At 40.8% G+C, this 20,292-nt stretch overlaps 1 protein-coding gene across 6 annotated transcripts; it reads left to right on the forward strand.

The window, feature by feature from the left end:
* The first annotated feature begins 273 nt into the window (after positions 1 to 273).
* Positions 274 to 18,554, forward strand: FBXL21 (Putative F-box/LRR-repeat protein 21). 6 transcript variants are annotated; one of them, XM_020875530.2, is made up of 6 exons: positions 292 to 365; positions 6,332 to 6,427; positions 8,785 to 9,151; positions 9,606 to 9,728; positions 15,824 to 15,995; positions 16,630 to 18,554. In XM_020875530.2, the coding sequence occupies exons 2-6, from the start codon at positions 6,366 to 6,368 to the stop codon at positions 17,271 to 17,273; spliced, it is 1,368 nt and encodes a 455-aa protein (XP_020731189.2). In that variant the 5' UTR covers positions 292 to 365; positions 6,332 to 6,365; the 3' UTR covers positions 17,274 to 18,554. The 6 variants fall into 6 exon arrangements, with proteins under 6 accessions (XP_020731190.2, XP_020731189.2, XP_070321499.1 ...); XM_070465398.1 differs by lacking the exons at positions 292 to 365; positions 6,332 to 6,427 and adding exons at positions 452 to 616; positions 975 to 1,030; XM_020875531.2 differs by lacking the exon at positions 6,332 to 6,427 and having other exon boundaries at positions 274 to 365.
* The last annotated feature ends 1,738 nt before the right edge of the window (positions 18,555 to 20,292 follow it).

A 20,292-nucleotide genomic window follows, 5' to 3' on the forward strand; every position in this document is an offset into this window, starting at 1 on the left:
TGAGAGTAATAAAATCCTTGCTTCTTGCTGGATCCTTCTGTGTATGTACGGAAGGTCTAGTAATTTACACAAAAACAGTGGTTATCCCCAGGGAGTGAGATGTGGCACAGGATAGGGAGTTGATATACACATATTTAACACTGAACTGTTAACACTTTCAGTATTTTAAGTTTCATGTATCTGTGTATTAATAAAGGGTGCACTTTCCAGAGAAGTTACGTTCTAGAATGTGGAACTGTGAATTCACTCCCATTCGGATGGGCTGGTCGTTAAGGTTTCACCGCGCAGGTGTCCCGTCAATTTAGCTGAAGGCCAGCAGGCAGAAAAACCTTCCAGTCACCACTTAAAGAGATGCCCCTGAGCAGGTGGGAGCCGGCACGCCCAGGTCCCCTGAGACATTTGGAGCTGCGCGCATGCGTTGCCGCCCGGGGGCGGGGCCGGGGCCGGGGGAGGGCCTGGGGGACGCCCGCGGGCTCTGGGGTCTTCGCCCCGGGCCCAGCGCATCCGGTTCCAGGGCAGCCGCCCAGATCAAGGACGAGGCGGACCTGTCCCGCCGCCGCAGCCCGGCCGGCGAAGGCCCGGGCGCGCGGAAGGACACGCGGTTGTAGGTCTCCAGGTATCCTTTCCTTCTGGGGAGCGCGGAGGTCTTCGGGGGGCTGCACCTCCGCTAGCTTTGAGGAAGCCGCGAGCTGGAGCGCGGGTCCTGCCTGGGGCGGGTTGCGGTTTGGGGACCCGGCCAGCGCGCTTTCTCCGGGAACGAGGAGGCGCGAGCTGGCGTCCTCAGCCCGGGCACTGGGCTCCCCGAGACGGGGAGCGGGAGGGGGCACCCCCGGCTAGAGACTCCCCCCGCCCCCAGGCCAGATTGCCGTGGCCAACCCCCACCCCCGCATTTGCCTTTCCTTGAGGTGGGGTCTTCTGTCTGAGGTTTTACAGCTTTAGGTTGTTCGTTTCTTCCCACGGTGGTTTTTCTGCAGAGCTCAGCCCGGGACCTGGGTTTCCCGAATTTAGTCATTTTGTTCATCTTTGGAGGGTAAGCTCTGAACGGATTATATTCGTTTTAATCTCTCTTAAACGCGTATTAGTTGATGTTTTCATTACCTGTATGATTACTGATTACGCGTTCGCTTTTGCACGACGACTTGTTTTCCCTTACAGGAGGAGCTTGTTAAGAATTTATATTTACAAAGGCATGTCCTGGAGAAAAGTAGACACAAGCTTTCCCTGTGATTTGGAATAATCTCTACCCTTTTAGGTGTTACTGGTTTTGTCTTTAGTTATCTGTGCCCAGAAATTTCCCCCAAAATATGAAGTGGAAAAACTGATTATTTGCTCAGAAAAATGTTGCAAAATGCCTTCTTGAACTCTTTGTATTAATTAAGATCCCTGGGTGTAAGCAACACTGAGAAGAGACTCTCCCCATTTCAGAAGCCTTCCCTGTAGAGAGCCTGGCTTGCAGTCTTCATTCCCTTTTCTCTTTGGAGTTGGTAGGAGAGGTGGGGAGGGTTAAGAGAGGGGAACAGCTGAGACCCTCCCCAACCCCAGTTTCAAGGCTTTAAACACACTGCCCAGTTCAAATTTTTAAGAGTCACAACAGTAGAAAGTTGGCAATCACTGCTTTAATAAAGATTTGTTTGACATAAATACATACCAATTATTTATGTCCTGTTGGAACTTTGATGATACTGTAGTTTGACTTTCATGTTTTAAGAACTTGTAGATTTTAGATTTAGAATGGAACTCAGAGGTCATGTGGGTAGTAAAGAACATAAATATTTTTGACAACATTTGTAAAAAGTTATGTTTTGTCCTCTGGGATATGTTCAGTGGGAAGAGTTTGCCCTTTGGCACAATTTACTCTTTTATTAGTAGTCTGTCAAGCAGTCAAGTTTCAAAACTATATTTTGAAATGAATCTTCTGCTCCCCTGTCCAGGCCACACCTCTCTGGCCATTGCACTGTTGACTACTAGGATTTCAGACCTCCTAACAGAGGTCGCCTGCGTGTGCGGGGAGCAATCTGATTTCTCCGTGTGCCATTTTAGAACCGTCGTTTTAAGGACATTTGCTCATTATTTTTGTTCATTTTCACCTTGTTGCTTCCATCAAATTTGTCTCATTTTTTAGGTAGTTTTAAGTCTTTAGTCTTTATCTGTAGTATTTACACAGTATTTCTACTGTGGTGACTCTTAAACACTTGAAGCTTTTAGAAGTGCATTCTGTGTATTCATTGCATCAATCTGGAAGAACCTGGTGATGGTGCAGAAGATAGTTGCTTTCATTACTACTTCCAGGCGGGCTTTGGATGTTTAGTAACCTGTCTTTGATTATCTTTCCCTCAAGAATACTGTGGGAGAGTTCCTAGATACTTTTAGAGGCTCTGATTCACAGGGTCACCTATCTGCCAAATTAATAAGCATATTTTAAAAAGGGAACTGGGTTAGGGTTTCCCCAAGTGCTGATAAACCCATTTTGTGCTTGTGATCACTGTCCATTGTTCTCATTTCTGCATGTTTCAAATTGTGGCTTACCACCTGCTGGGGTCCTAAATTCTGGTTTTGTCTTCCACCAATCCTCACTATTTGGTGACTCTTAAAACAGCAGTCAAGTTCCTTTAGCCACCAGGAAAGTAATTCATCTGATCTTAAAAACTCCAGTGAGCTGATGTGAGTTAGGTACCTTCACAACGCCTACTTCTGGGTCTTAGGTAGAGAGTCCCTATTTATATACCCTTTTCAGATTTCTTCAGTGTTTTCTAGCATAAAGCATGGCCTGCATACACAGAATTAGCCATATTGATAACTCAGTAGAAAAGTTTCTGTGGTAAATAAAACTGTGTGTCATTTGGTTAGGAAAGTGTGAATCACTTGACTTAGCTCTCTCTCCCTTTGTAAAGTGTCCCTGGTGGCTCCCCTCTGCTTCCTCCTGGAGTAAAATGTAAAGGAGAGAGAGCTGACCTTGCCATCATCTGGAAGATAGGGTTTGTATGATAGAGCAACACTTGGCAGTCTGGAAATCACATTGGGGATGCTGAGCTCTAATTCATTCTCCGTCTGTCCTCCAGAGCTCTGTTTTAGGAGTAGGGTTCAGAGAGAAGAGAGCTGGCTGGTGGTGGGTATTAGAGATAGAAGAGAAGTTTTTAGTGGATTATTAAGAAGTTGTCTCCCCCACCCGATATGTGTAACTGAGTTAGGCCTGCAAAAAGTAGCTGAGTGCATTTATTTATTTTTACTTGATGACACTTATCCGTGATGCCCAGACAATGAGTTTTATCCTGGTATTGTTGTTGTTGTTCAGTCGCTCAGTTGTGTCCGACTCTTTACGACCCCCTGGACTGCAGCACCCCAGGCTTCTCTGTCCTTCCCTGTCTGCCAGAGTTTGCTCAAAGTCATGTCCATTGAGTCAGTGATGCCATCCAACCGTCTCATCCTCTGCTGTCCCTTTCTCTTCCTGTCTTTAATCTTTCCCAGCATCAGGGTCTTTTCCAGGGAGTTGGCTTTTCATATCAGGTGACCAAAGGGTTGGAACTTCAGCTTCAGCATCAGTCCTTCCAATGAATATTCAAGGTTGATTTCCTTCAGGATTGACTGGTTTGATCTCCTTGCTGTCCAAGGGACTCTTAAGAGTCTTCTCCAACAGCGCAGTTTGAAGGCATCAATTCTTTAGCACTCAGCCTTTTTTATTGTCCAGCTCTCACATCCATACATGACTACTGTAAAAACCATAGCTTTGACTGTATGGACCTTTTAGAGCCAAGTAATGTCTCTGCTTTTTAATATGCTGTTAAGTTTGTCATTGCTTTTCTTTCAAGGAGCAAGCTTCTTTTAATTTCTTGGCTGCAGTCACTGTCCACAGTGATTTTGGAGCGCAAGAAAATAAAGTTCTGTCATTGTTTCCATTGCTTCCCCATCTATTTGCCATGTCTGGTGTAGACCTGTTATTATTTTCTTCTGTGTCCATAGACTGCTTCTAACTCTGATAAGTCACAGAAATTGATCAAACCTCAAAGAAAATATGAATCAATCGTGAACAAATCAATTATGTCTGTCAATACAGGTGAAAAATTTAAAAACCACAGATGCTTATGTTAACAGCAGACTAGTCAAACTACTTTCATATGGGAATGATAAATAATAAAAGCTCTGTCTGCTTATTTAATTATTGTAACTGTAGAACAGTTCAGTTGCTCAGTCGTGTCCAACTCTTTGCGACCCCGTGGACTACAGCACACCAGGCTTCCCTGTCCATCACCAACTCCCGGAGCTTGCTCAGACTCACGTCCTTCAAGTCGGTGATGCCATCCAACCATCTTATCCTCTGTTTTCCCCTTCTCCTCCTGCCTTCAGTCTTTCCCAGTATCAGGGTCTTTTCTAATGAGTCAGTTCTTTACGTCACATGGCCAAAATATTGGAGCTTCAGCTTCAGCATCAGTCCTTCCAATGAATATTCAGGATTGATTTCCTTTAGGATTGACTGGTTTGATCTCCTTGCAGTCTAGGGGTCTCCCAAGAGTCTTCTCCAACACCACAGTTCAAAAGCATCAATTCTTCGGAACTCAGCTTTCTTTATAGTCCACCTCTCACATCTGTACATGACTACTGGCAAAACCATAGCTTTGAATAAACAGACCTTTGTTGGCAAAGTAATGTCTCTGCTTTTTAATATGCTGTCTAGGTTGGTCATAGGTTTTCTTCCAAGGAGCAAGCGTCTTTTAATTTCATGGCTGCAGTCACCATCTGCAGTGATTATTGAGCCCAGAAAAATAAAGTCAGCCGCTGTTTCCACTGTTTCCCTATCTATTTGTCATGAAGTGACGGAACCAGATGCCATGATCTTAGTTTTCTGATTGTTGAGTTTTAAGCCAATATTTTCTCCAAGATGGTGGAGTAGAGGAATGTGCGCTCATCTACCCCTGCGAGAACTCCAAAATTACAACTTGCTGCTGAATAACCGTCAACAGGAGAATGTTGGATCCCACCCAAAAAAGAGACCCTACGTCCAAGGGCAAAGGAGAAACCCCAGCAAGATGGTAGGAGGGGCAAAATCATGTTTAGAATCAAACCCCATACCCACCAGAGACTCTTGGAGGGCTCAAACAAACCTTGTGTGCACCAGGACCCAGATACCCTGTAGAGACTGAGCCAGAACTGTGTGTGTGTCTCCTGCGGAGGTTCGGGTCAGCAGTGGACTGCTGTAGGGGCAGGGGCTCTGGGTGCAGCAGACCTGGGTGTGGCATTAGGCCTCTTGGGAGAGGTCGCCATTAACCCCCCATAGAGCCCCCAGAACTTGCACAAGACTGGGGAAACAGACTCTTGGAGGGCACGAACAAAACCTTGTGTGCACCAGGACTCAGGAAAAAGGAGCAGTGACCCCACAAGAGACTGAGCCAGGCTTGCCCGTGAGTGTCCAGGAGTCTCCGGTGGAGGCGTGGGTCGGAGGTGGCCTGCTGCAGGGCTGGGGCACTGAGCGCGGCAGTACACGCATGGGGCGTTTTGAAGGAGGTCGCCATCATCTTCGTTACCTTCTCCATAGTTTGGCCTCAGGTCAAACAACAGGGAGGAAACACAGCCCTCCCCATCAACAGAAAATTGAATTAAAGATTTACTGAGCATGGCCCTGCCCATCAGAACAAGACCCAGTTTCCCCTCAGTCAGTCCCATCACGAGCTTCTATAAGCCTCTTTTCCTTCTCCTTCAGAGGGCAGACAGAATGAAAACCACAGTTACAGAAAACTAACCAATCTGATCACATGGACCACAGCCTTATCTAATTCAAAGAAACTATGAGCCATGCTGTGTAGGGCCACCCAAGACGGACGGGTCCTGGTGGAGAGTTCTGACAAAACGCGGTCCACTGGAGAAGGCAGTGGCAAACCACTTCAGTATTCTTACCTTGAGAACCCCATGAACAGTATGAAAAGTAGTGGTGTTACGTGCTTCTAAAAACTGGAACTGAAAGATTTACATAGCCTATTAACAAATGTAATCATGGGCTACCTTGATTGTTTTATAGTAACTCCCTATATGTTTGTATTAAAATGTGAATTTTTAAAGCCCTCATTTGACTATTTGATCCCAGTCTTCTGTTTGAGTAGAGCTTCGTGTGTAATTCCTGGTGAGTGTTGCACTGTTTCTATTGATCAGGCTAGTGGTTTTTTGTTTTTCTGCTTTAATGGACAGCTTTTCTTCTGAGTGGAAAATAGTTTGGGAATCAGTAATTTTCTGATAAAAACTTCCAACATATGCAATGATATATACATGCCCTAAGCATAAAAATTGCTGAATTTTTACTTATATATTCTGATGAATGTGTTTTTGTGGTGTTTTGCCAAGCTAGGAAGTGAAATCAAAAGGATATTGGTGAGTACCCTATGGCAGCAGTTACTTCATTTCATTCATTCACCGTGAACTGTAACTTGGGAGCCTTCTTTAGGTAAGAAAGTTGGTAGTTTGAAAAATGATTAGTTCTGAAAAATGATTGTATATGCTTACGCTGGAATTTCTATGTCAAGGTTTTCAAGCTAATAAAGATCCCTTTGTCTTGCACTTGATAATATTTTCCTGATGCTCATTGCTAAACATTTACTTCATATAAAATTTATGGTTTGTGGATGGGTTTTCTATTTTGAAAGTTGATATACGTGAGGAAAAAGAAAACTAAGATGTTATTTTTTGATAGAATTATGGCACATACTATTGTTTAGTTATTTATGGTGACTCTGTCAGTGAATTGGCAACTTAATGATTTTAACAGATACACAGGTTTAACATTTAATCCCTGTTGCATGCAGTTTTAATATATAGCACAATTCCTTTATTTAGCATCACAAGGCAGTTTTCTAACTGGGCATTTGGATGAAGTCTTTGTTTTATTTTTGGCTTCACTGCTTTTTTAATGAGGGATTATGTTAGGGATAACTTTTTGGCAATTCCTTAGTAAAATTTTAGCTTTCCATTCTGTAGGCTTCCTAATAAAAGTTACAAGCAAAATGTCAATAAATATGCTCAACTTCAGAGGTGAGTATCTAATGTCCATTCCTTCGCTTTCCTTGGGCCATTGTATTTCGTTTTAGGGAATTAACCCTTTAAAATAGTATATGCTTTGAATTATTGATGTCAGCAGTTGTGCATATTCTACATTGTATTGCTCAGTTATGCACGTAAACTGGGTTAGTCAGATTAAGATCTGCACTGGCTCTTTTGCCTAGTGCTTGAGATACAATTTTTTCCTATCCGCCCCCTTCCCTTTCCCAAACCCTAAAGATGACCTTTCATTTTGCTCAGTGATTTTATAGGCCATTCCTGTTTCTAGGATCCATCTCTACGTTGTGGTTAAGAAATGTTTCCCATCAGTCAGAGTGACTCACCAGATAGGGATATTTACATATTAAATAAATATTTCATTAGATTTGAAGGTATGTTTCAGTTATGATACCAAATCTTCCACATATACATTCCCAGCATTCAAGGATGAGAAGAGGGTTAAAGAGTCAACCAAAGTTAAATAAAATTCAGAACTACCTTCATCACTATTTTAAATTGTATACTTAAAATACTTTGAATTTTTATGTAAAATATATGTACAAGATAGCCCTATATATTTGGGTATATCTAGACCTGAATTTTGTTGGCACTTAGTTTTGTCTCAAGCTGACTAATACCTGATGGGGAGTCATCGTTTCTTTCTGTTGGGAAAGAATGCTCATTCCTTTGCTATATTTACATCAGCTGGTGAGGACCCAGTATGTTGCTACGGCTTCTGTCCCTGCCATATCCTGCTTCTCTAGAGCTCCCATGTCCTGGGTGTCATCTGAAAACTGTCACAGGTCATTTGGCTTTTTGTTGGAACTGTGTTCTAGCTTAAGCAACATAATGAAATTTGTTCAGGAAAATGCATTAGACGATTTGACAATGACTGCAACATTTATTGAGCACTTACTCTGGGCTGGCACTTGAGTTACTTTAATCCTCTCAGCAACATTATGAGACTGGCAATGTAGTTCTCCCTGCTTTTCAGGTGAGGAAGCTGAGGCTTGTATTAATTTGCTCAGACAGGATCACATGGTTGGTAAATAGTAGAGTTGGGACTCACCCAAATCCATGCTTTTAATTATGTTTTCTATCTCCCAACGATCCCCACAATCCCACCCCTGCCTGGAGTTCTCAGAACAATCGCAGTGTGAGAGTGAGAATACAGTAATTGACTAGAAATGAACCAGGCACATGCACTGCTTCCCTGGACCCTTCTTCCTGGAAACTTACCCCAACTACCCCCTCCCACATACAAACTCAGAAACATGCCATTCCCTTAGACTTCCATCAGCTGGCCGCAGTTTCAGTGATGGCAGTCATCAGCGTGTTTTGCTGTTTCACCCTAGCTCTTTGAGAACAAGTTCCCTCCTATTGAGGGCTTCTCTGGTGGCTCAGAGGGTAAAGAATCTGCCGGCAGATGGGAAACCTGGGTCAGAAAGATTACCTGGAGAGGGGAATGGCTATCCAATCCAGTACTCTTGCCTGGGGAATCCCATGGACAGAGGAGCCTGGTGGGCTACAGTCCAGTGGGGTCGCAGCAAGTCGAACATGACTGAGTGACTTCACTTTGACTTTTCCCTCTTGTTTATCTCTGTATGTCTGGTGCTAAGTAGTGCCAATCAATGCATGAGAGAAAGATTCCTGTCAAAATTGTCTTAAACTGCTTCTCATCTTCTGATGTTATTCCATACAATTAAAGCAAAATATGGGATGGGAATGTGGGGGAAATTACCACTTACCATTGTTTACTGTTTACAGAATGAAGAGGAGCCGCTTACCTTGCATGAATGAAGTTCTCCAGTCCTCACCTGCAGTGAAACAGCCAAAACTTGGGTGCTGTCCTTCTCTCAGCCAGACTCACATGTGTGCTGCTCTTCTGGACTGGGGGAATTTGCCTCACCACGTAGTGTTACGCGTTTTTCAGTATCTTCCTTTAATAGATCGAGCCCGGGCATCTTCTGTCTGTAGGAGATGGAATGAAGTTTTCCACATACCTGACCTTTGGAGAAAGTTTGAGTTTGAGCTGAACCAGTCAGCTACTTCATATTTTAACTCCACTCATCCTGATCTCATTCAGCAGATCATTAAAAAGCATGCTGCCCATCTCCAGTATGTCAGCTTTAAGGTAAGAAAAATAAGCAGTATATAAAAGCAATGACTTAAGTTTTATTAGTATTTGTGTTAGCTCATTATAGTGAAACAGTCAATGAATTTTTCAGAATTCTTACCCCAAACTATTTCCTGTTTCTTTGTTATTACTTGCATAGATTTAGATGTAGTACTTGAGCTACAATTGAATAAACTTCAGCTTCCTTCATGTAGATGCCATTATTAAAATTCAGGTGATCTTACAAGATTCGAAAGTATAAAGTGCTTAGAAAGTTCATTTGTCATCATCTCTGCTTTTCCTTTTTTGTCCAAGATAGTGTGTATTAGAGAAAAAAATACTCATTTATTTTATAGGTTGAAGGTATAAGTACAGTTTTGTAGTTGCATATTGAATTCTATTAAATAATTATATTGCCAGTAACTTTCTAATGTAACATTCATGAAATTAAGATTTTAAATTGTCTTTGTAGGTTGATAGTAGTACTGAGTCAGCAGAAGCTGCCTGTGATATACTTTCTCAGCTGGTAAATTGTTCTATCCAGACTTTGGGCTTAATTTCAACGGCCAAGCCAAGTTTTATGAATATGTCAAAGGTAAAGATGATTTTTTTGTGAGATCAACTACAATTCTTAAATATTATTGAACTAGACAAACAAAGGGCTTCCCAGGTGGTGCTAGTGGTAAAGAATCTCCCTGCCAATGCAGGAGACACAAGAGATTTGAGTTTGATCCCTGGGTTGGGAAGATTCCCTGGGAAGAGAAATGGAAACCCACTCCAGTATTCTTGCCTGAAAAATTCCATGGACAGAGGAGCCTGGAGGGCTACAGTCCCTGGAGCTGCAGAATTAGACATGACTAAGCGACTGAGCATGCTTTCAGTCAAACATAATTCTTTTCCTAAAAATAGATCACAACCTTACTTGCATTCAAATAATTACTTAAAAGCAGGTTTTTGTTGACTAGCACTTAGATACACATTAGATATTTTTAATGAGATATCTAATGCATGGTTTCATTCTTCAGATCTATTTTGTAATTTTAATAATTGTTTCACAGCAGATATCATTAATATAAAATCTAGGTGTTATATTTTCAAGTGCCAGTTTACATAGTTACATTGAATGTAGAATGTGTAGGGCCAGTAGTGGATATCTTTCCTGTAATTCTGTAGTTGCTCCATTGGAGGTAGAACAGTGTAATATTTAACTAAATGTACTATACTGATTAGGATAGTGTTGGCATCCTTGCAATTCCAAAATAACAGTGGCTTGAAAACATGAGTGAGGTTTATTTCTGTTACACTAAAGAAATCCATAGGGCCACAGTCCCTAGCTTGTATGAAGTCATTTGGAACCCACATTCCGCCTAGGCACTTCCTTTCTCTCCACGGTGTTTACTTCATTTTCATTTCCCAAGATGGCTTTCTGTGCTCCAGCCATCACATCCTTGTTCTAGACCACTGGAGGGAATAAATGGGGGGAGAAGAGTGTGCCCTCTCCCTTTCAAGGTGTGCAAGACTAGCCATGAGTGCCACATAGGGCTTTTGTCTGTCTTACTGGGCAGCTTAGTCTGTGGCCACAGCACATCTCTGGGAAGCGAGGAAAGTCTTTTAGCTGGGTGGCAGTATGCCCAGCTAAAAATTAGAACCAGATTACCAAAGAAGAAAGGATGATGGTTCTTATGAAGCAGCCAGCAGTCTCTGCCACAGAAATTAATGACTGACTTATCTTCATTCAGGCTTTGACTTGATTGCCATGTCCTCAGAGAGACCCTCCTTGACCCATTTTGCTAAAACAACACCCCTCTAGTTACTCTCTACAGTGTTTTATTTTCTTTACATCATTCATCAGGACTTGAAATCACCTTATTTATTAGATGTTTACTCTTCTTCTCCTCAAACAGGAGACATCAACTCCTTGAGGGCAGGGATTCTCTTGCTTATTTACCATAATAAACCCAGAATTAGAATAATGCCTCATGTGTAATAAGCCCTGAATTCTGGTCATCAGTAAAACTGACTAATGGAAACCTTCCTATAGAAGAGGATGGAGGAATAGCAGCATCTCCTTTCTCATTAACTGGGTCATGGCTCTCTTTTAGAATGCATTTCTGCTTAGCCTGTTAATCTTTTTAAGAGGTATGCTGAAAAAAATGGGTCACTTGGGGATTCAAGTAATCAGATGAAAGCTTACTACTTCTAAATAGCTATTTCCTTGTTTATGAGATAGGGAGGCAGATTAGCCTGAAATTCTTAGATTCTGGGCTATCTCTCTGCTGCACATCAGCTTCCAGGGCCAGCTTCTGGGTTAGCTGAGGCAGTCACCAGAGGCTTCATTCCAAGCCCCGCAGCCGCACAAAATGAGCTCTGTGGCTTCTGGCAAAGTTGTGGATGTCTCTGCGCCTCAGTTCTTTCATTTGCAGACTGAGGGAAAGTGATGTATGAATACAGAATTTTGATCTGCCTGAGAAGTATTATCCTAGGGACTTTCCTGGCAGTTCAGTGGTTAAGACTTTGCCTTCCAGTGCAGGGGATGTGGATTCAGTCCCTGATTGGGGAGCTAAGATCCCATATGCCTCACAGCCAAAAAACCAAAAACATAGAAAGAGAAGCAGTATTGTAATAAATTCAATAAAAGCTTTGAAAATGGTCTGCATTTTTTAAAAAAAATTTTTTTTAAAAAGCACTAATACATTGTTACTATAATGAAATATGTACTCTGATGCTTAAATGTGTCCTTCAGGACTGAAAAGTCCTTTGGAAGTTGATTAAAAGTGAAATAAACCTTACATTTCTTAAGGAAAAAGAGTGAACTATTTCTTTCCCTCTAATAATTTTTGGCACCATAAAGTTTAGTAGAACTATTCAAAACCCTAAAGAATGATGCCACCAAGGTGTTACATTCAATATGTTAGCAAATCTGGAAGACCCAGCAGTGGCCACAGGACTGGAAAAGGTCAATCCTCATCCCAGTTCCCGAGAAGGGCAGTACTAAAGAATGTGCTGAACATCAGATAATTGCACTCATCTCTCATGCTAGTAAGGTCATGCTAAAATCTTGCAAGCTAGGCTTCAGCGTTTTGAGAACCAAGAACTTCCAGATGTCCAACCTGGGTTTAGAAAAGGAAGAGGAACCAGAGATCAAATTGCCAACATTCAGTGGATCATAGAGAAAGCCAGGGAATTCCAGAAAAACAATCTACCTCTGTTTCATCGACGACTCCAAAGCCTTTGACAGTGTGGATCATAATAAATTGTGGAAAGCTCTTAAAAGAGATGGGAATACCACACCATCTTACCTGTCTCCTGAGAAACCTGTATGCAGGTCAAGAAGCAATAGTTAGAACCCTGTATGGAACAACTGACTGGTTCAGGATTGAGAAAGGAGTACAACAGTGTTGTCTGCTGTCACCCTGTTTGTTTAACCTATACGCTGAGCATATCATGAGAAATACCGGTCTGGATGAGTTACAAGCTGGAATCAAGATAGAAGGGAGAAACATCAACAACGTTAGATATGAGGATGATACCACTCTAATGAAAGAAAGCAAAGAGGAACTAAAGAGCCTCTTGATGAGGGTGAAGGAGGAGAGTGAAGGAGCCAGCTTAAAACTAAATATTAAAAAAACTAAGATCGTGCCGTCCAGCCCCATTACTTCATGGCAAAGAGAAGGAGAAAAGGTGGGAGTAGTGTCAGATGTCCTCTTCATGGGCTCTAAAATCACTGTGGATGGTGACTGCAGCTATGAAATCAGAAGATGATTGCTGTTTGGCAGGAAAACTATGACAAACCTAGACAGTGTGTTGAAAAGCAGAGACATCACTCTGCTGACAAAGGTCTGTATAGTGGTCTTCCCAGTGGTCATGTATGGTTGTGAGAGCTGGACCGTGAAGAAGGCAGGGCGCCAAAGAATTGATGCCTTCAAACTATGGTGCTGGAGAAGACTCCTAAAAGTCCCTTGGACAGTAAGGAGATCAAACCCGTCAATCTTAAGGAAAATCAACTATGAATACCCATTGCAAGGACTGATGCTGAAGCTGAAGCTCCAGTATTTTGGAGAAAAAGCAAGAGAATTCCAGAAAAGCATCTACTTCTGCTTTATGGATTATACCAAAGCCTTTGACTGTATAGATCACAACAAACTGTGGAAAATTCTTCAAGAGATGAGAATACTAGACCACCTTACCTGCTTCCTGAGAAATCTGTTTGCAGGTCAAGAAGCAGCAGTTAGAACTGGACATGGAACCACAGACTGGTTCCAGATTGGGAAAGGAGTATGTCAAGGCTGTGTATTGTCACCTTGCTTATTTAACTTATATGCAGAGTACATCATGCAAAATGCCAGCTTGGATGAAGTGCAAGCTGGAACAAGATTGCTGGGAGAAATATCAATAACCTCAGATATACAGATGATACCACCCTTATGGCAGAAAGTGAAGAGGAACTAAAGAGCCTTGTGATGAAAGTGAAAGAGGAGAGTGAAAAAGCTGGCTTAAAACTCAACATTCAGAATATTAAGATCATGGCATCCGGTCCCATCACTTCATGGCAAACAGATGGGAAAACAATGGAAACAGTGACAAGAGTTTATTTTCTTGGGCTCTAAAATCACTGCAGATGGTGACTGCAGCCATGAAATTAAAAGACGCTTGCTCCTTGGAAGGAAATCTGTGATCAACCTAGACAGCATATTAAAAAGCAGAGACATTACTTTGCCAACAAAGGTCCTTCTAGTCAGAGCTCTGGTTTTTCCAGTAGTCGTGTATGGGTGTGAGAGTTGGACTATAAAGAGAGCTGATTTCCAAAGAATTGATGCCCTTGAACTGTGGTGTTGGAGAAGACTTGAGAGTCCCTTGGACTGCAAGGAGATAAAACCAGTCAATCCTAAGGGAAATCAGTCCTGAATATTCATTGGAAGGACTGATGCTGAAGCTGAAACTCCAATATTTTGGCCACCTGATGCAAAGAAGTGACTCCTTGGAAAAGACCCTGATACTGGGAAAGATTGAAGGCAGGAGGAGAAGGGGATGACAGAGGGTGATATGGTTGGATGGCATCACTGACTGGACAGACATGAGTTTTAGCAAGCTCTGGGAGTTGGTGATGGACAGGGAAGCCTGGCGTGCTGGAGCCCATGGGGTTGGAAAGAGTTGGACATGACTGAGCAACTGAACTGAGCTGATGTGAACAGCTGATTCATTGAAGTCCCTGATGCTGGGAAAGATTGAGGGTAGAAGGAGAAGAGTGTGTCAGAGAATGAGATGGCTGAATGGCATCACTGATGCAGTGGACACAAACTTGGGCAAACTTTGGGAGATGGTGAAGGACAGGGAGGCCTGGTGTGCTGCAGTCCATGGGGTCACAAAGAATCGTGCACAACTGGACAACAACATCAAAGTTGAGTAAAGAGGTTTAGCTGTCCACCATTTGAGAATTAATGCAACTAGTTTACAATAGTATAAACCATTGTTTTCTTGTAAAGGAATTAGGATGTATAACCAATTTGGTCATTCTGATAGGGACAATAGAGCCTTTGATAGAATCCAAGTTGATTTTGAAAAGGAAAATGCATAGATTTGTTTTCTAGACTTTCTATCTGTGTCAAAAAATACTGGATCTGAAAAGTTCTGAATTCCACCCATTATGAAGTCAAACTGTAGCTAAACTTTTGTTTGTCAATCTTCAAAACAAAGTTTTCAAAATGTATCTTTGTTTAGATAATTTGCTAGAAAAAAAATGTCTCTGAAGAATATGACATCGTTTATTCATCAACAGTAAATGTTGACTTTTACTATGTGCCAGATACTATTTTAGGTGCTAGAAATACAGGAATGAATAAAACAGATAAGAATTTATTTATTCTAGACTAGGGTGTTGACTCAGTCCAGATAGTAAATTTCAGGCTTTGTGGGTCGTATCATTCTGCTCACCTCTAGCACTGTAGTGTGAAGGCAGACATAGCAGTGCATAGATGAGTCCCACACTGCAGTCAGACTTTAATTATGGCCCCTGAAAGAGCTTCACTTAATTGTTACATACCACAAAGTACTCCTCTTTAAAATTTTTCTTTGAACTATTTGAAAATGTAAAAACCATGCAGTGGCTTAGATGATAAAGAATCTACCTGCAACACGGGAGACCTGGGTTCGATCCCTGGGTCCGGAAGATACCCTGGAGAAGGGAATGGCGACCCACTCCAGTAGTCTTGCCTGGAGAATTCTGTGGTCAGAGGAACCTGGTGGACTACAGTCCGTGGAGTCGCAAAGAGTCAGACATGAATGAGTGACTAACACTTTTCATACTTAACTCATGAACCATACGATAAAGTGGACTGGACTTGGCCAGTGGACCATAACTTGCCAACCTCTATTCTAGGAAATACATAAGATTATATCCTCTTAATGTTGAAAAATAAATCCTTAAGATTGAAAATAATTGGAAGATGTGTTTTTGAAATCTTTGAAACTTCTTCCTTTCTCACTATTCCATTTAGCAATGATAAAAGTAATAAAACTATACTTCGCTATTTCTCCTGGCTAATGGCACTGTGAAAAGCAATAATATGTTGATCACTTTTATTATGTTATTATAAGCATATGTTTATATATTAATGAATAGTTTTGATGAAATTATTGCAGCTGTAGATTTTAAAATAATGTTTTTATAATTTTTTCTTATTGCCATGGTAGTCTCATTTTGTGTCAGCACTTACAGTTCTTTTTGTTAACTCAAAATCATTGTCATCAATCAAAATTGAAGACACGCCAGTGGATGATCCTTCTTTGAGCATTCTTGTGGCCAATAATAGTGATACTCTAAGACGCCTAAAAATGAGTAGCTGTCCTCATGTTTCATCTGATGGTAGGTTATATTTTTAAGCTTATATGATGTTTTTATTATAGTAATAGTAGTAATACAATTTCCTGTTGAGCACTATATGCTTATGAGATGTAATTCATTAATCTTTCTTTCAAAAGAACTCAGTGTATTGATGTAAGCTAGATATAGTTTAAATTGCTTTTCCTAAGAGTATCTTACTTATATATTTTTTATTGTATGTATAATTATATATATGGGGCTTTTCAGGGTGGTGCAGTGGTAAAAAATCTGCCTGCAAGTGCAGGAGACAGAAGAGATTGGAGTTTGATCCCTGGATGGGGAAGATCCCCTGGAGAAGGAAATGGCAATCCACTCCAGAATTCTTGCCTGGGAATTTCCATGGACAGAGGTGCCTGGAGGTCTACAGACCATGGGGTTGCAAAAGAGTCAGACATGACTAAGTATACATATGCACACAATTATTTATACCCCCTCCCACACACACACACACACACAAATACAGATTTGCATGCAAATTATATATATCAGCATCCATCTCTTCAGAAATCATTAGATGTCTATTCTAGGAAATAACTGATACAAATTTAAATTTACAAAATGTTGTGCGAGTATCCATACTCTTTGTGTTTAAGGATTTTTCCCCCATTTCCTGCAGGAATCCTTTGTGTAGCTGATCATTGTCAAGGTCTTAGAGAACTGGCATTGAATTATTACATGCTAAGTGATGAACTTCTCCTGGCGCTTTCAAATGAGACTCATGTTAACCTTGAGCATCTTCGAATAGATGTTGTGAGTGAAAATCCTGGACAAATTGAATTTCATTCTATTAAAAGACAAAGTTGGGATGCACTTACTAAACACTCTCCTGGAGTGAATGTTGTTATGTACTTCTTTTTATATGAAGAGGAAATGGAGACGTTCTTCAGAGAAGAAACCCCTGTTACTCATCTTTATTTTGGTCATTCAGTCAGCAAAGAGATTCTAGGACGGCTAGGTCTTAACTGTCCCCGACTAATAGAGTTAGTTGTATGTGCTAATGGTCTTCAGGTCATTGATAATGAACTTATTTGTATTGCTGAACACTGTAAAAACTTAACAGCCTTGGGCCTCAGTGAATGTGAAGTTAGCTGCAGTGCATTCATTGAGTTTGTGAGACTGTGTGGGAGAAAGCTAACCCACCTCTCTATCATGGAGGAAGTTTTGATACCTGATGATGTTTATAGCCTAGATGAAATTCACACTGAAGTCTCCAAATACCTGGGAAGAATATGGTTTCCTGATGTCATGCCTCTCTGGTAATTGACTACTGAACCAAAGATTATTAACTTTTTTAAAAAAATCTGTAAGATTAGCTTCTTTCTGTCTATGCAAATGTAAATTTTAAGATGCATTGCTGGAATGTGTTAGGTGAAATCTTGTATTGTTTACAAACTGTCTTAATGGATTATAGCAGAAGCATTTGAGAAACTATGAGAGATTTGAAAAGACAGAAATCATAACTAGAGCACAGACACTGTATGGTGGGTTAGATAGTTGATAGAAACAGTCGGTTTCTAGTTAAGTTCCTCAGCCTTCCTTGAAGGCATATTTTGACTTGCTAAATAAATTTGTAATATTGAGCTTTGGATCCCTTAAATTATGTCACTTCCAATTTTATATTGTTAATTGTTTCTGTTTCATCTTGGTATTAATACACTTTACAAGAGATACAGAGGCTGGCTTAATTGTACTGTATTTTTTAGCGGTATATAAGATCATGTTATGATTCAGTAAATAACTTGTAATTTCTAGTGGATTTTGAATTCTACTTTGTTGTACTAACTTGGGAGAAAATGGGCATTAGATTAACATTAAGAAAGTGAAGTCGCTTAGTCATGTCCAACTCTTTGCGACCCCATGGACTGTAGCCACCAGGCTCCTCTGTCCATGGGATTCTCCAGGCAAGAATACTGGAGTGGGTTGCCATTTCCTTCTCTAACATTAACATTAAATAACCCTAATTCATTTTATAAAGATCCTGTGACTGTAACTGGTTAAATACACTACTGAGATAAAAAGTAAATTTTTTAGAGGGTGTTTGTGAGGGAGTCAGCATTTACTGGATATATTTACTGTGTATTTGAAACTATACCAGATCCTTTGCAGAAGTGGTTGTTTAATTAGTAACACAACCAAAACTCTTCAATGGCTGCGGTTTATTGCCTTTAAGATGAATATGTGTCCTTAAAATGACCCATCAGACCCTCCAGGTTCTGGCTTCTCCCTGCTTCTTTGACCTTGTTTCCTCCCACCAGGTGCCCTTGGCCCTGCTGTTCTCATCCTCTTTCAGTTCCTTAAAACTGCCGTGCACCCCCTAGTCAGAGCACATTTGTACATATTCTAGGCAGCTTTTAAAGTCATATGTTATTGTTAATATGCTCTGAGTGTGATAAATGTTGTCACAAGAATGTAGTAACTCTTCCTGTCCAGCTCTGGCTTCTTAAATTGACCACTTATCTTGTTCTTTCATTAAATTACTTACTTTCAGAAAACTAAAAACATACTCTAAATAAAGATGGATTTTATAGTCATTTAAGCTAATGCTGCTGCTGCTAAGTTGCTTCAGTCGTGTCTGACTCTGTGCAACCCCATAGATGGCAGCCCACCAGGCTCCTCTGTCCATGGGATTTTTCCAGGCAAGAGTACTGGAGTGGGTTGCCGTTGCCTTCTCCGATTTAAGCTAATATCTGACACCAAAATTTTACGTATGTGTTATAATCACCTTCAATAATGAAATTAAGTTACTCGGTGCTGTTACCTCCCTGTCATTTGAACCTGTGCAATACTTTAGACTGAACATTTTAACACTCAAACCTAAAGGGAAAGGAAATTAAGAAAACGAAACAACCTTCTGGTACAGTGCACTAGAGGGCGCTATATTCTAGTGATTCTGAGGAAAGAAGTCCTTGAGTCTGAAGTTCGCATTTGCGTTCAACAGATATGAGCGTGCCTGCCTGTGGGAGGCGAGGCAGAAAGCAGCAATTTTACTCTGCCTTGGAGAAGCCATCTGTTCCGGGTAGGGAGTCTGGTTTCTAAAACAGTCACTTCAGAAGGTTGATTATTTAGAAGGCTAAGTGTATATTTCATTGTTCAAAAATTTTAGAGCTCCTTTTAAAATTGCCTTTGAAATCTGTATGCTATTTCCTTTTTTGTGATCTCAATGGGAGCACAGACTTTGTTTTTTGAAGAGAAATGTAATCTTTGGGAATGACCTAAAGTTATTTGGCACTAGGGAGATGAATAAGGTAGATGATCAAACCAGGCAGTGCCAGTTACAGTTTTCTTCTTTTTAACCAAAACGTAAAGTCTTAATTTGCTAGCCTTGTATAAGATGTTATGACACAGTAGAGAGTAGTATCTAACCGGATATGAGAAAGTACTGATGGTGTCGTATAGACTCTAAACTACCTGAGAGCCACCAGTGAGTCGTCTTCCTGGATACCAACCTGAGTCCCATTGCCTCTGTAACATCTTATTCATAATCATAAATACTCGTGAAGTCACCTCCCAACGATAAAACTACAGCATTGATAGTAACAAATTTTTCTGTGTGGTCCTTCCCTATCCAGTCCTGAGATAACTAGTGTTTATTATTTGCTTGATTTCCTTTTTATATGTTTTTATCATATATACATGTGTTCCTAAAAATTCTGTTTTTGCTTTATAAAATAGTATCATGCTATATGTTCTTTTGAGCTTTTTTAATGATTCATCTATTTTGTTATGTTTAGCTGAGGTTCATTTATTATGATTGCTGTATAATATTCCATTCTGTAATGAAACCACAGTTTGTCCATCTGACTATTGACAGGCATTTGAGTTGTTCTGGGTTTTGCTATGACAGGTAGTAATATCATGAACATTCTTGTACATAGGTGCTAGTATACCAATGCAGCCCCTTCTCTCTAGGAAACAAGTTCAGTTGACTACATTTCCAATAGCATAGCTACACTAGTTAGTAATGGAGTCATTCAACTGGAGTTTTCTACATTCCAGAAAGTTTAAGCAGAAATTCATGAAGAAAGTTTCCAGAAGGAGGAATTCACCTCACTCATTTCTTACTGACTAAGATCTACAGAGCCGTATTATTTCTGGTCCTTTGAATAGTCATATGGTCTTATTTCCCACTTATACCTGTTGTCAGCATAACCAGGAAAGAATCATAAGGATATACAATGATGTGTAAAAATAAGTAGCTGTTACAGGCATATGGCTCAATGAGGCTGACGGACTTGGTTGCATGAGATACTTCAGGTCAGGGTAGATCTCTTTTTCTTTT

The sequence above is a fragment of the Odocoileus virginianus genome, chromosome 3, assembly GCF_023699985.2.
Source record: "Odocoileus virginianus isolate 20LAN1187 ecotype Illinois chromosome 3, Ovbor_1.2, whole genome shotgun sequence".
Lineage (NCBI taxonomy): Eukaryota > Metazoa > Chordata > Mammalia > Artiodactyla > Cervidae > Odocoileus > Odocoileus virginianus.

Excerpts from the sequence above, each read along its gene's own strand:
- FBXL21 (XM_020875530.2), top strand. The coding sequence starts at position 6,366 with ATGGCAGCAGTTACTTCATTTCATTCATTCACCGTGAACTGTAACTTG. Across the intron at positions 9,152-9,605 it reads TCCAGTATGTCAGCTTTAAG|GTTGATAGTAGTACTGAGTC; the intron begins GTAAGAAAAATA and ends TTGTCTTTGTAG. Across the intron at positions 15,996-16,629 it reads TCCTCATGTTTCATCTGATG|GAATCCTTTGTGTAGCTGAT; the intron begins GTAGGTTATATT and ends CATTTCCTGCAG.